The sequence below is a fragment of the Phyllostomus hastatus genome, unplaced genomic scaffold, assembly GCF_019186645.2.
Source record: "Phyllostomus hastatus isolate PE091 unplaced genomic scaffold, TTU_PhHast_1.1 phas_scaffold_93, whole genome shotgun sequence".
In the NCBI taxonomy this organism is placed as follows: Eukaryota; Metazoa; Chordata; class Mammalia; order Chiroptera; family Phyllostomidae; genus Phyllostomus; species Phyllostomus hastatus.
The window spans coordinates 42713260-42729720 of NW_025334042.1; the positions used below are offsets into that span (position 1 = coordinate 42713260).

The 16461-nt window shown below is 36.3% G+C and overlaps 1 protein-coding gene across 1 annotated transcript in view; it reads left to right on the forward strand.

Annotated features, from left to right (window-relative positions):
- Positions 1-16461, forward strand: part of SLC15A5 (solute carrier family 15 member 5) — a 78649-nt gene that overhangs the window by 16979 nt on the left and 45209 nt on the right. Inside the window, 5 exon segments of the mRNA XM_045828985.1 lie at positions 1117-1286; positions 8748-8854; positions 8856-8963; positions 15177-15257; positions 15259-15364. Coding sequence (XP_045684941.1) covers positions 1117-1286; positions 8748-8854; positions 8856-8963; positions 15177-15257; positions 15259-15364 — 572 coding nt within the window.

Genomic DNA, 16461 nt, shown 5'->3' on the forward strand with positions numbered 1-16461 from the left:
GGGTAAGGAGGTCGCTCTTTAGGTAATTAACAACCTAATTCTGCATCATTTTCTCTCTTCATCAATTAGAAGATGTACAGGAAACCCCACAGGATGGCTGTTTTGACAGACCATTCCCCTGACTGTGGGAATAACCTGTAACCTGTCTCCACCCTATAAAATATGGCAAAGATGAGCAGATGCCACCTGATGTTTCTGTTCTATTAAATGACAAAGGGTGAAGGGATTTTGCAATGTAATTAAGGTCTAATCAGTGACTTTTGAGTTCCTCAAAGGGAAGATAATCCTGGTATCCTGGGTGGGCCCTATCTAATCAGATAAAGATCTCTAAATTTTAGTGATAACATGTTTTAACGTGTTTAGTTCTATTAGCATTTGCACAACTAAAACATTTATCAAAACGCATCAACTATATACCTAAATAGGTGAATGGTATTATAATTAATTTAACCTCAATAATTTTTTAGAGTCCCTCTCCTGCAATGGGATTCTAACAGCAGGATTTAGACCCAGTGAAAGGCTGCGAGATACAGATGATTTCCCTACAACCTGCAAATCAGACGACTGGAATAGGTATTTGTTTGTAATACTATTCACAAGGAGGAGACCCTGAAAGTTTTATTCAAATGACACACATTCCTGTCATTTAATGCATAGTCTCTGTATTACCTGAGTGTGCCCCAGTGTTCCCAGGAATAAATAGAAAGATTCAACTTTTTCACCAGGTGACCTGGTTCATTGGGTATATTCCACAACGGCTCCTTTAGCTTCTCAAAAGAGTTGAGTAGCTGCCGCAAACCTCATGACCTGCCAAGCCTAAACTATTTACTGTCAAGCCCGTTACAGAAAATATCTGCCGGCTTCTGCTTTAGAGAAAACAGAACACACTCCTTCTACATCTCTTCTGAACAGTAATGAAACAAAGATAAGGAAACTGTTAAGACAGCTGGTAAGTATAAACTTATTTAGAAATCTAATAAAAAATATTTGCAAAATATAGTTCAGCTAACATGCTGTTATTTTACAGCTCCCATTTATGTAAAAGCATTAAAATTCAAAACTGTTATCTGAAGTAACTCCACGGTATTTTTGTTTTTGTCTGTCTGTAGACCTCAGGTTTTATTGGATCAGTAACCTAAGTGCAACTGTTGTCTTGCTGGGAAGGTCTTACATTCAGCACTCAGGGGCTTGGGCCCTGGTTTTACTTATTCCTTTTATGTCTACACTTATGGCTCTGATAACTCTTCATATGGTGCATTATAACCTGATTTACCAGCCGGAAAAATGTAAGTAAATCACACTTTATATTAACTTTTGGGGTTTTAAGATTTTCTTGACTTAACTCCTTCCTCCTTGATTCCCTGTAAGTTCTCTTTCAACTCTCAGAATTTGCAGATTCTGCCAGTTATTACACTTGGGAACAACAGAGTCTGCAAGAATATCAATAACCTCTATCTTCTTTCAGTTTTTCCTTGTTAAAATAGTTTTAATAATGGAACTTTTAAACAAACAAAAGTAGAAAAAATATTAATGAACCCCGTCTATCTAGCTCTCAGCTTCAGCAATTACAATTTATCTTTACTCATTTTTTTCCCATCCCTCCTGGCAATTTTGAAGCAAAAATTAAATATTGGAGCATTAAATTTGTGTATGTGTGTATACAACATATATATCATGTTACTTTTTTATTTGTTTGTTTTCTGTCTTAAACAACAGAAATTTATTTTCTCACAGCCTTGGAGACTAGAAGTCCAAGATAAAGACGTTGTCAGGGTTGGGTTTTTTTAAGTGTATTTTTATTGTTGACACTATTACAGATATCCCTGTTTTCCCCTGCCTTTGCCCACCTCCCGCTCAGCCCCCACCCCCCACCTTCCCTCTGGCCATCCCCACACTGTTGTCTGTGTCTGTGGGTCATGCATATATGCTCCTGGCTAATCCCTTCACCTTCTTTCATCCAGTTCCGCTTTCCTTCCTTCCCTCTGAAAGCTGTCATTCTGTTCCAAATAATCAAAACTTATCTCACACACATGCATACACACACAGAGAATTTCTCAATATCATCAAATACCTGGTCACTGTAAAATGTCTCTAATTGTTTCCATTTTTTGAATTGGTATGTATTGTTTTATACTTAATTCAAAAAAAATTAAATAAGGCTCATTCATATAGTCCAAACAATGATATGTCTTCAGCCACATATATTCCCCCATGTCTCTGTCTTTTTCTTTTCAAAACAATTTTTTAAGAAGCCTGAACATTTAATACAGTATTTCACATCGTCTTTTGCTGATCACATCCTCATGGTATCATCCAACAGGTTTTTCTCTTCCCTATTTCCCATAAATTGCTTGATAGACTTAGATACTTAATTAGATTCAGATTTAGAAGCATGGTGAAAAGTTTTCCTAAATCTCAGATGATAAAGGAATTCATTCATTTTTTTTGGTACTCACGTTATTATTTCTAACCTTTACATCTGTGATCTATTTAGAAATTTTATTAGAATGGGTTTGAAGGGTCAATTTACCTTTTTTTTCCATATGACTATAAAGTTATCAGCCTTGTTTACTAAAAAGTCTGCATTTTCCTAATTTGAGATGTCACCTTCATGTATACTGTCATTTACATTTTCTACGGTTTCTATTTTCCTCCTTTGGTTGATCTATTGATCTATCTTGTCTAACTATGACCTCAGTTTCTAATATATTTTACTTTTAGTACTACTTTAACTACTATCACTGTCTCTACTACTTATCTATACAACTACCACTAATCACAATACAATGAGATGTATTTTAAAAATCAAATACATTCACCAGTGTTACTTCATTTTTACTACATATGTGTGAGTGGCAGGAAGGGTACCATGTATCTTTTTACAGATGAGACTCTGTATACTTTGCCTCTGCTCCTGTAGCACCCTACACATATCTTTATGATTTCATCTACCACATTATATTGAAATGACCTGCTTTTTAATACAACTAGAAATTCCTGTATTACATGCATACTTGAAATAATATAAATGCTCAGTGTTTGTTATTGTTAAACTGAGCACAGAACTGAGACAAAATTTAGTTAAATGGCTTACCCAAGACCTCACAGAAATGGCTAAAGTGGAACCAAAACGCAGGCCTTATTTTTTGCAGCCTCATTTTGTTACACCACATACAGAAGCAGTGAAACATAGGAAACAGCACCCACAGAAGCCTCTGGCCCTGTTTCTCAGAGCTCTGTGGTCTGTGGATCACAGCTAAGCAGCACACGACCTCCTGGTAGTCTAAAATGAGTTCACCATTCAGGAGGGTCTCTAAAACATCCTCTTTCTCAGCACAAAGAAACAAAAATTGAAATATAAACTTTTATTGAAAGACCACTTTAATGTTTCCTGGAATGTGTAATTATCAAATAATTCTGATTTGTGTCAATATGTATATATATTGTGCTCCCGTGTATAGTGTACACCCATGTTTTTGGCCCAACTTTCAGGAAAAAAAATCTTTCCTTTTATATTTTTAATCCAATTATTTATTTATTTATATTTAGAACAAAACCAGTTATTGAATTCCAGGGTATTACTTTGCATACAGATATCATTATCAATTTCCAGCATTATCCTTTTAATGCATAAGCATAAATAAAAGAATTAAAAATGTTTATAGAGATCTGGAATTAGCAATACCGTGTATAATGCACATCCTTATATTTCCCTCAAAAATTTGAACAAAAAATATACATTATACATGACAAAATACAGTAGATATATACATACATACATGCAATTTTCAGATTCAAATTTTCTAAATAACAATTTAATGTCAATCCCTTTGCTTTTTAATCTCCTATTTGAAAATATATTCATCTAAAGAAATACAATTCTTCAAGTTATATAGATCTATGTAATTAATTGCCAGCCTATTCTAGTCTACATGTTACATTTTTTCACATGTGATAAGGTAGGCTTTCTTTGGACATTTATAAAAACATTGATTAGCTGCAAGTAAAATTTTAATAGAAAATGTTCATCAGTGGTTTACTTTACACAATACTCTATCAAATGAATATTCTGGAGTTTTTTTCTTTTGTTTTGTGTTATGTTTCCAAGTTATAAGATCACCCAACTCTGATGAAGTAAAACTCTGTCTTCTCTGTAGCAAAGTACATAATCTTTATTTTGGCTTTTTACTCTCTGATGACTAAATTGGAAATTCCTCAAAGCCATAATTCAAAGCCATATGTGACCTTAAAGAAATGATTTTTTATGTGCTACCTTTTATTTTAAGGTAACTTTTCAAATGTGGACCATGCATTCCATTATGTTTAGCTGTCAAGCACGGCCTTCATTTGCATTTCTTCCCACTGCTATAATTTTGAGAACTGGCAGGTGACCAAAGAAGAAAAAAATGTGCATCTACCATCCAGAGTGCAATGTAGGCTTTTTTATTATAATTAAGTAGCATAGATATTCAAGATTAGATCAAGGTCAGAGGAGCAGAACATCAGAGCCAAGGACTTAAAGGTACAAAGAACAGAAAAATTGCTTTCTAAAGTTTTTTTAATAGTAATGGTGACAATCTTTAAGTTTTGCAATAAAACATTTTAAATAGCTCATCTGTTTTATTTTAAAATGTTCACGCCTGGTGTGCTTGCACATTAAATAGGAGCTTGAAGTCTCAGTTGCATTTTCATTCCAGTTTTTTTCCAACTTCCCGTTTCTGCTCCTGGTGCAGAAAAGTAATTTGAGAATTATAATGACAATGGATTTTTTTAAAGGCTGAGTCTACATGACACCCAAAATTATTTGTACAGAGGCATGAGTTTTCTATTAAGTCTAATGTATTAATCCAAGGAGGCAGTGTGATGTGCAGATGTAGATGTTTTCAACTTCCACCATTTGGTGATAACTCTGTGGTTTGATGGGTCAGGCATATTACTGTACGTTTCCTTTTCTTGCCCTCTCTAACTAGCTTATTTGTTCCCTCTAGTCCAGCTGATCAATTTAGGTTATTACTTCTTCCTTCTGACTTACTAAGTACGCTGTTCATCATTCCTCCATCTCCTTCAGTTGATGCAACTAAGTTCTCCTGCCAGTTGATGCAGAGCCCTAGGATTATTGTAGGGACCCTGGTTCTTTTCTTCCCACATACTTTCTTTAAGTCTCCTCTAGTTCCATAGTTTTTAATGCTAACTGTACACAAAGCACTACTCAATTTCATATTGATTTCCCTTATCACTTTAAAACTCATATATCCAACTTCCTATTCAACATTTTTATTTAGTTATCTAATAGTCCCAAACTTAACCTGACAAATACTCAACTCTCGATTTTTCCAACTTCAGACTGACTTATTTCTTGTCTTTTCCATCTCAGTGTAAGTCACCAACACTCAGTTGTTTCAGGGGGAAATAAGTAAACTTCTTCAATTTTCTCATTTCTTCAAACTTTCTCCACATCAGAAAATCCTATTGGTTGTTCAAAAACACATCCCATCCTGTTCATTTCTCTTCATTGCAATTACTGTATGTCCAAATCACCACCACTTCTTGCCTATCTCCCAGTTTCCCCTCTGTTCACTAAAATCCTTATCAATACAGCTACTGAGTTTCACAGTAGAATTTTTAAAAATGTGTATCATAAGATATCTTTACTCTGCATAAAACTCTCACTGGTCTCCATAACACTGAGGATAAAATTGATGAGCTTCTTATTTTGACCTAAAGTCTGACCCTCGAACAATTCTTGGACTTTATTTCCTCCCAGTTTTCTCACTAACCGAGATACTGCCTCAGTGGTCTGTACTGTCCTTGAACCTCCCCCAGCTCATGACATGCCTGGCATACGCTTCCTCCAAGGCTTTTTGCCTACTTCCAGTCTGTTCAACCCTCAGCACAATTTTCAACTTTTAAAGTCTCTACACAAAACCCCACAATGAGTCTTATCTACTTATTTTTATTATTGAATTTGCCTAATATTTTCCTGCTTGTTTACAGTCATCTCTACCAGAAAGAAAACTCAGGGATTTGTAGGTCTTGTTGACTGCTACATTCTTAAGGCCTAGAAAAGTCCCTAGCACACAGTAGTTACTTAATATATATATTAAATGAATAAATACTTACATTCTCATTTGTCTGGCATCGATTATGAGCACTCACAGTGTTGGCTAAAACTTTAGACCTCATTAATGGTTAGTCATTTCTTGTTCTTAACCATTTTGTTTTTGTTGTTTTATATCACCACATCAGATACAATTTTACTTGTTTAAATAAATTCATTTTTCAAAGTGTGTATTCAGTTGAAGCCAGTTCTACTCAAAGTCTGATCCATGGAGCAGTGCTGACCAATCAATTGTTTGTTACTGGTATGCAACAAAATAAATACAGAGACTGAGAGAAAACATGAGGTATTTATGAAAAGTTGCATTTTATGTCTGTTGAATCTACTAATAAAAATATAAGGACATATTTTGTATGGTTTTTGTTTCTTATTTTATTCTCTTGGCACCTCATTTTTATTGCATTTTACAAATGTATTGACCATAATAGTTGAGAATTTTTTTTGAAAAATTGATCTTTCACACAGCTCATTTAAGATGCACTAATCTAAGCTAACTCTCTTTAGAAATAGAAAGATAGTGGTATTTAACTGTTTAATAAAATTGCAGGTATCAATTTATTATGCAAGAAATACTAATTTATTTATACAAAAAATAGTAAGTTTTTTAAAATTTTATTTTAATCATTGTTCAAGTACAGTTTTCTGTCTTTTACTCCCATCCCAGCCCACCCACCCATCTCTCCCACCTCCCTCCCATTTTAACCCCCCACCCAGTAAATAGTAAGTTTAAAACATATATTCAATACAGTTCTTGAATTTGAAATATAGAAAGAAAATTGAAGACGATATCTTTGGAAATAGTCTTTCATCTTGCAAATAGTTATCATTTAATAATAAAGCCTATTTTAAAGCATAGAGTAAGTTGGATCAGTGCCAGTACTAACCTTACTATCTACGCAGCACCGTTTTGCAAGAGTTGAGCAGAGAACAGGTTGGTAAGAAACAGAGACAAGATCCTAAGGAAATGTCAGGAAGTTGAGCCTCCTAGGCCAGACCTGTTCAAATTCAGTCTCTGGACTGTTCATCGAGACATCATCTCATCTTACTAAAACCTTAAGTAAACTAATTGAAGTAGCTAGGAAAGTCTCATAACAGAGCAGTTCTTTCTGCAATAATAAAGTTCTTCCCATTACTTTTTTCCTAAGAGATATAACGTTGGCCACTCCCAGGTGCTTCTGTTCCTTTGGCCTTCTCAGTCCCCAGGCCTTTTATTTGTGTCTGGAAATACTGACAAAAAAGAGGCAATGGTGACTAAGAGCCCATCTCCTGTCAGCAATTACCCAACATACTTCCACTTGATCTCAACACACTTCACAGAGGCCACCAAAGAGCCACTGCTGTAATCTTTCCTGGTCACTAACGACTGACTGGATTTGATTCAGTGACTTAGAGGTAAAAGGCTCCATATTCAATTACCAAGCCCTCAGCTTTCTCAGTTAATCAAAGACTGACATAATAGGTCTATTACAACTCTTAAAGAAAAGACCAGATCAAATCAATACAATCACTATTTAACCTTAAAAAGAAATGTTAATATACTTTATTTAAATATAAAATTCAAAACTCTATCGCATTTAAATGAACTTGGTTAGAATGCATTTCATCTAGAATTTTAATATAGGAAACTCAAACATAATCAAAATGACAACCAAACTATATTTGGACTTTCTATAGCAGCCTCCTTTGGAAAAATTCAAATGTTTTCACATTTACTTTACCATTTATCCCAAAACTACGGTTTGGTGTCTATGTAATTTGTGGAAGGATTTATCCAGTCACAGGGGTTATATAAAAACTTTTAACAATCAGGATGGCACAACTAAACTATTAAATAAACAGGGGTCTCTTATCAGTCTTTGTATCAGGAAGTTTTAATGGAGGCAAAGAAAAAGTGGAATCTGAATCATAAAAGAAGCAACAATGTGGTTGCAAATCATTAGCAGTGAGGACTGCAAATATCTAAAGCAATAAAATGCTTCTGATACTAAAGCAACAGACAGCCATCTAAACCCAGAGGAAACTATTGGAAAAGTCAAAACCCAGCTAATCCAATCTGAACTTTTAGTGACACTATCAACATGTATAAAAGCATTTGAAGAGTTCAGAGTTTAACCTTATGTCTGAGATTCAAGGATAAAGTCAAAGCAGAGAACACATTTCCCTTCATCTCCATGTCAAAATAAGAAACCACCTTCTCCATGACAAGTAAAGTGAGGATTATTTATATAACATTTTATATTTGAAAAATTGCACCAGTTCTTTGTGTTAGAGCTGTAAAGGAAAAGTTCAGGTTGTCTTATTCATTAACAAGTTAAAGTTAGAGACTTCTGAGAGATTCTAAATTTTTTACTTTGGTGTTTTGTCTCCTTTCTTCCCTTTTTAATATGTTCCCACTGATCTTAACTTTTTCATGTTTTACATCAGCTGTTAGGCACCACCTTGGGCTGGTCACCAGGATGCCAGAGCCCTTGTCAGAGGTTGTTCCTTTGAATTCAACCCCTTGGGTTCTGAACCCTTCTCAGTCACTTGACTGCCCTTCATTCATGCATTTGTCATCTTTCTGACCAACATCTTAGGCAACAGATGAACAGTTCTTTTACAAATACATAATATCTCCAATTATTTACAGGTTGCTCCCTCCTGACAACCTCTGGGGTATTTGTCAATGCACTGAAAATGTTCTGTCTGCGACTGCTTCATGAAGATCTGACAAACCGGTTAGACCATGCCAAGGAGGAGAAATGGCAGCTGCTACAGTGAGCTCCACGTGGAAGACACAAAATTTTTCTTCACCCTTTTCCCTCTCTTCATTTTTCAGCTTCTTTATAAAATAGGCATTATGCGGGTAAGAAAGGGTAATTAATACTACCCCCAAGACCAATAAAATAATTGCATGTTAACAAATAAACACTTTTTTATCCCAATAAGCGTTTCCCATATACTTTGTCAGGCAGTTAAACTATAAAAGCTTCTAATCATTACAGGCTTTAATTTCGAGAGTTAAGTGGGGTCAGGTGGAGGCATGTCTTGGTGTGTTGTTTCTCCTGTAGAACTATAAATGTCTTTGAGTAGGTGAGGGCAATACTTCAGAGTGCATAGTTATAAAGCATAAGAGCAGTAAATGAAAATATGAGATCTAAGAGCAATTACCCAACCTCCATTTCACTAAAGGTTTTGCCTTCCTCCCTCATTAAGCCTTTAAAAATTGGTGCTAACAAGTAGTTAAACTGACTGATTTGAGTACCGCCCCCACTGTACTCTTAAGTACTAATGAGCAAGTGATTCTCTCCCTACCCACTCTTAGTTCCTTGATGAATCAGTCCCTATGCTGCAGAGAAATCAGAGGAAAAACACTACATCCAAAGTATCCTTTATAAATAAATGTGATTTAAACAATTTTTGATGCATCATTGCTCAAAGATTAAATTATTTATGAAGAAATATTATTTTAAGTATATTTTATTGATTTGTCCCATGAAAATATTACAGTTGTCCCAATTTTCTCTCTTTACACCCCTCTGCCCAGTACCCCTACCCTCTAGCAATCCCACTCCTTAGTTCATATCCATAGGTCGTGTATATTTCTTTGGCTTCCTCATTTCCTATTCTGTTCTTAACCTCCACTGTCTATTTTGTACCTACCAATTATGCTTCTTATTCCCTGTACCTTTTCCCCCAATCACCCACTGCCCCCTCCCAGCTGATAACCTTCCAAATGATCTCCATATCTATGATTCTGTTCTTATTCTGGTTGTTTCCTTAATTTGTTTTGTTTTTGTTTTTTACATTAAGTTGTTGGTAGTCAGAGTTTGTTATCATTTTAATTTTCATAGTTTTGATCTTCTTTTTCTTAAGTCCCTTTAACATTTTATATAAAAAGGGCTTGGTGATGATGAACTCCTTTAGCTTTACCTTGTCTGGGAAGCACTTTATCTTTCTTTCCATTCTAAATGATAGCTTGGCTGGTATGGCTCAGTGGTTGAGTTCTGGCTTGTGAATCAAAGGGTCGCCAGTTCTATTCCCAGTCTAGAGCACTTGCCGGGGTTGCGGGCCACATCCCCAGCAGGGGACGTGCCAGAGGCAACAACACATTGATGCTCTCCCTCTCTTTCTCCTTCCTTTCCCCTGTAACTAAAATTTAAAATAAATAAATAAAATATTTAAAAATAAATAAATATATGATAGCTTTGCTGAATAATCTTGGTTGTAGGTCCTTGTTTCTCATCGCTTTGAATACTTGTTGCCAGTCCCTTCTTGTCTGCAAAGTTTCTTTTGAGAAATTAGCTGCTAGTCTTAGGGGAACTCCTTTATAGGTAACTCTCTGCTTTCCTCTTGATGCTTTTATGATTCTCTCTTTATATTTAACCTTTGGCATTTTAGTTATGATGGGTGTTGGTGTGGTCCTCTTTGGGTCCAACTTGTTTGAGACTCTCTGTGCTTCTTGGACTTGTATGTCTATTTGCTTCATCAAATTAATGAAGTTTTCCTTTATTATTTTTTCAAATAAGTTTTCAATTTCTTGCTCTTCCTCTTCTCCTTCTGGCACCCCTATGATTCAGATGTTGGCACTTTCAGAGATGTCCCAGGGTCTTCTTATTCTCGCCTCATTTTTTTTAATTCTTTTTTCTCCATTCTATTCTGGTTGATTGTTTATTTTTTCCTTATGTTCCAAATCATTGGTTTGAACTTCAGCTTCCTTCCTTTCACTGTTGGTTCCCTATGGATTTTTCTTTATTTTACTTAGTGTAGCCTTTATTCCTTACCTTATGCTTTTGGTATACTCAGTGAATTCTCTAAGTATCCTTATCACCAGTGTTTTGAACTCTGTATCTGATAGGTTGGTTATCTCCATTTCCTTCAATTCTTTTTCTGGTTTTTTGTTCTGTTCTTTCATCTAGGCCATATTTCTTTATCTCCTTGATTTGACTGCCTCCCTGTGTTTGTTTCTGTGTATTAGGTAGAGCTGCTCTGAGTCTCTATAAAAGTCACCTGTAAGTTGTGTGGGGAGGAGCCTTAGGTAATCACCAGGGTAGAGCAACCTGCTTCATCACTTTGTGGCTTTGTATAGGGGGAGGGCTTAGAAAGGGGACTATGACAATGCTTGTCTTCTGAGGGTTTGCCTGGCCCTCGACCCTTTTCCAGTCGCTTCACCCACTCCCTATATGCAGCTGGCATCATCCCAGCTGTGGCCCTCGTGTTGAACCCCAGAGTGGGTGGGTTTGCATATATTTTAAGACTACGTGGGCCCTTTAAGCAAAGTTTCCTGAAAATCCGGCAGTTTCTTCCACTACCCCAACCCCCACTGTTTTTTACAATCAGAAGTTATGGAGATTTATCTTCCTGGCACTGGAACCCTGGGCTGTATGGTCTGGTTGGGGCTGGGATTGCTTGCTCCCAAGCTTTGTCCTGGTTTTTATCCCCCACACCTGAATATGGGACCACCCATTCTGCCAGCCACTGCCACTGTTGCCTTGCCACCACCACACCTCATCTTCTCTGCCCTGGCTCCCCATCTCTACCCTTCCTACCTGTCTGGATGAATATGGCTTCTTTAAATCCTTGCTCTTCAAACTCCATCCAGTTCAATTTTGTAGCAGCTCTGCATGATTTTTGCTTTGAAGGTAGTTGTGATTTCTTATGGTTGTGCAAGGAGGCAAAATGTGTTCACCTATGCCTCTATCTTGACTAGTCTTGAAGAAATATTATGATCATATACCAAATGATCACATAAGTCATTGAAGATATTTGGGACTTTGTTGCAACCCCAACTTGTAATTTGGGTGGCTAATGAGTGAGTTGTATTTATATATCACAGAGCAACACAGCTGAACAGAAACTTACAAATTAACTTACTCAATGACTTCATTTATCAAAGAGGAAACTAAGGCCCAGAAAAATTAAGTGATTTTGGAGGGTGTGAGTAGGTCACACAACTGACAATAGCAAAAGGAGCAGCAGAATATACCTTCTGACTCTTAGTATAATGTTTGTTTCTCTAAACCCAGGGTCAGCAAATTACACCTTATAGGTCATACCCAGCCTACTGTCTTTTTTTAAAACATGTTCTGTAAAGTAAAAAGGTTTTTACAGTTCTACTTAGTTGAAAAAAATCAAGAGAAGAAGAACATTTTGTGGCACATAAAAATTATATGAAATTCAAAATTCAGCATCCATAAATAAAGTTTTATTAGAACACAGCCATTCTTGCTTGCTTGTCATGCTATGTTCTACTTATGCATAAAACAGAAGAATTGAGCATTTGCAGTAAAATCCATATGTGGAAATATTTTCTATTGGATCCTTTAAAGAAAGTTTGGTAATCCTTACTCTAAACAATGTGTGAAAGCTAGGATGGCTTAGCAGATTCATACTCCCTCCTGATTCCACAATAGTAGTTGGGACAAAACCCCCCAAATATTACTTATGTATATAATAATTAATATTATAAAAATGTTTTAGAATGAAGAAGTTAATGAGTACAAAATTATTAAGTGATTCATAGCTAGCCTTGAATTTTCTGTGCAAATAACACAAATTACTGATTCTTTCTTTATCTTCATAGGTAGTAATACCTGATATTTCTTTTGACTGAGCATTCTCTGAAAAAATGTCATATATTTTTTAATTTGACATAAATTACAATAAATTCTAATAGACTAATTTGTAAGCATCTCATCAAATCTAGATGCCCCATTTTATTACAAAGAAAAAAACAAATACTTATTGATAACCTATATGTGTCATAGCTTCTGGAAGATGACTTCGCAGTATCTTATTTAATCCCCATAGTGAGCCTGCATAGCTTGAGGTCACCCTACCAGTATGTGGCAGAGAAGCCATCCCAACTCAGGGCTGGTATCAACACCAACACTCTGCTGTTACCCACAATGCTTCTCCTGCAGCTGGATTAAAAATCCCTGATACAGACTCTATAGGTTCCTAAGTATATACAGTCATGTTTGCTAGAAACTTCAAAGAAAATGACTTCACAGAATGTACTTCTCAAGAGAAGCAAAGGGAACTTCCACTGAGATAGGCTGGAATTAGATTTTTGCCTCCAGAAGAAATAATCACCAGTATAAAAGTAATCAAAGAACCAAGAATAAAGCATCATAGAATTCCATATTTTAAATTTAGTGGCCATTATTGACCTTCACTTCCAAGACATACATTTAAAATATGTTGACATTAAGGCTGATGATGTTGCCATTTGACATTACTGGGCATTCAAAGGTGAAAATGAATCTCTATTGACAGCAATTATTTCTGAATACTTGGAGGCTTGTCTGAAGTAAAAGTATTTAAAATTTTAAAAGCGAATGATTTCAGAACTTGAGGCAGAAGCAGAAATGATTTCAAGCTTTCAAGACACTGGAGCCTTTTTTAGATTAGGCAATATATTAATATTGCTTCACTAAAGATTAATAGTACATTTGCCACATTATTAAGTTAACAGATTTCTATGTCTGTGATTCATGCTGATAATAACTTTATTTCTATTAACAATAATTCTCACTTGAAATCAGTAACAGAAACTTCCAGGTTGTGCTCGAAGACTTTCAGTCTTGCTGTGGGTCTGCTGCCAGCACTTTAAAAAAAAAATCATTCATTTTGCTCTGATTGGGTGATACATGCCTAATAATTTTTTTCAAACTAGGGCAGAACTAGCTAATGCTCCCTTCACTCTTGCTATCCGTACCCAACCAACACAACCCTTGTTTATAACCCCATGGCTCAAATTAAAGATTGGAAGGTAAATCATCATCTGGCCATGTTTCATATAGATAGAAAAAAATCTCATGGAGAATGTGAGATTAAATCCATTCCTGGGTTTAAGCAGTTAACAGAGCAACAGGCTCATTTTACAACCAGTAGGCTCGTTAACAGCTGTACTGAGTTATGACTTTGATTCTCCTATGCCTTCTCAAATTGTATAATTGATCATAGAGAAGGGGTTAGTTGAGATCTCAAACAAGAAGTTATCCTCTGGATGTTTAAACAAGTCTGCTCTCTCAGGATGGTGGGAAGGCAGGAACCTTAAGGTAGTTCACACGTTGTTAAGAAAAATTGGAGAGTACCTTCCTCAAGGGCAAGGCTCAGGTTGACTTTTTCTCCTAGACAGTTAGTAGCTTCACGCACCACTGGGGATTAAAGAAATGCTCCATGCTGCTAATAATGATAAAGACGTGATTATTCCAACAAAGCTCAAAAACTAGAAAAGTGAAGAGAGGCCCCATTTCTGTGACAATAGACTTTAGTTCTGACATTAAAACCTAAAAACAGGTTTGAAATATATGAAGAGGCTCCAAGTTAGGCTTGGAGTTTTAGTCAGTATTCGAGTTATTTTAAAAATGAAATTCTAACATGACTTTGAGGACTTGGACTGGGACAGAAGTTTTTTGTTTGTTTGTTTTTTCATTTCTTATCTGCTACTTTATTTTGCAAACCTTCTTCATGTGGTTCCCTTTTCTACATGATTGATTTAAAAAGAGAGTATAGACACAAGTATGTCTTGTTTTTTCTCATGTTGCGTGGCTCGTGTTAGAAACAAGGCCAATCCAGGGAGCCCACAAACAAGCCTCCAACAAGTAACGTGTTTCCACCCTGGGCCGTTCTTCTTAAGAAAAACATGCCACTGAACTAGATGCTATTTAAAGGATCTATTCTAGCCCCAACCTTTTTTTCTTCTTTTATCAGAGTGTAAACAAACATCCTTAATACTTTCTACTGGCATTTGCTTTATTCAAAAAAAGCTACATGCAAAATTTAAAAATTATTTGATTTCTTATATGTCATCCTAAGCACAAAATTAGGGCCACTTTTACTTTTCATAGGAAAATTTAAAAGCTAGACTAGATGACAAAAGATGCCTCTGTAAAGAATTAGTAGGCAAAGCTCCTACTGCCTTTTGACAGCTCATAACTGGGGCCTTGAAGACCTGGGAAACACCGCATCCCCTGTCAGAGACTCCGTGCGAGAAACAAGATATCTGCTGGAGGACTCTCTCTCAAGTTAAACCACTGTCCTAATGCATGACTCCCTTGCCCCTGAAATATAGGTTCCTTCAGGATATTACCTGCAGACCGTGAACTCCAACCTCAACTTGGATGGATTTCTTCTGCCAACTGCAGTAATGAATTGTCATTAACACCCTACCACTATTAATTCTGGCTCCTTGTGTGGAATATCTCAGGACCTGCCTATTTCCCGCTAAGAGAGATGGGTCATTTCTGTTGGCATGCATTAGTAAATACAATTTACCATCACAAGTGAATGATTTGCAACCTTTTAGAATAAAAATGCACCCTACTAAGATCTAAGCTAGTGATAGGCTCTACAGCAAGTTCAATGTTGACAAGTTGGGAGGAAGGTGAATTTGAGAGTGATAGCATTCAGCCTCCCGAGTCTCCATGCAGACATCAGTGTGCCATTTTCTTCCCATGCTTCTATGCTTTCTCAGCAGACACACCTGTTAGAAAGACATGGTGAAACTTTCAGCACCAAATGGCCTATTCTTTTTCAGGTAAGGTAGTCCTCACTCCTAAGTCAATGTTGAGTATGCCCTTAAAAATTAACACAAGTAATGAACCTAAAAAAATAATGCGAGGCTGTACTTGGGAGGCATTAACTTCTGAACCAGTAGCAACATTTATTAAAAAATATTACTTTTATTAACAGGTTCAGAATAGTACTTTTTCAAGTAGTAAGGTATATAGCAATAATTTTCAAAAAATTTTCTAGCTTTATTGAACTATAATGGACATAAAACATTGTGTAAGTTTAAGGCATAGGATGTGATAATTTGGTACACATTTTGCAAGATGTCTACCAGGGAAAGGTTAATTAACACATACCATACCACACATAATGACCACTTTGTTGTTGTTGTCATTGTTGTTGTTGTCATTGTTGTGATTGGGAGCATTAAAGCGCTACTTGGGCCCTGGCTGGTGTGGCTTAGTGGACTGAGTACCGGCCTGCAAACTGACAGGTCACTGGTAAGATTCCCTGTCAGGGCACATGGCTGGGTTACTGGGCCAGGTCCCCTGGCCCATGCAAGAGGCAACCTATTGATGTTTCTCTTGCACATCGATGTTTCTCTCCCTCCGTTTCTCCCTCTCTCTCTCCTTCCCTGCTCCTCTCTCTGAAAATAAATAAATAAAATATTTTAAAGCTCTACCCTCATTGTTTTAGTAAAAAAAATAGGTTGTCTTACTTAGAACACAATTAATGGACCATAAAATAACTTTTGTCCGATTAAAATGAGACAGGAGGAGCTGAAGTCTATTCTGATCACATTCTCCTCTCCTCTCCTTCACTGTGGACCCCTGGTCCTAACATGG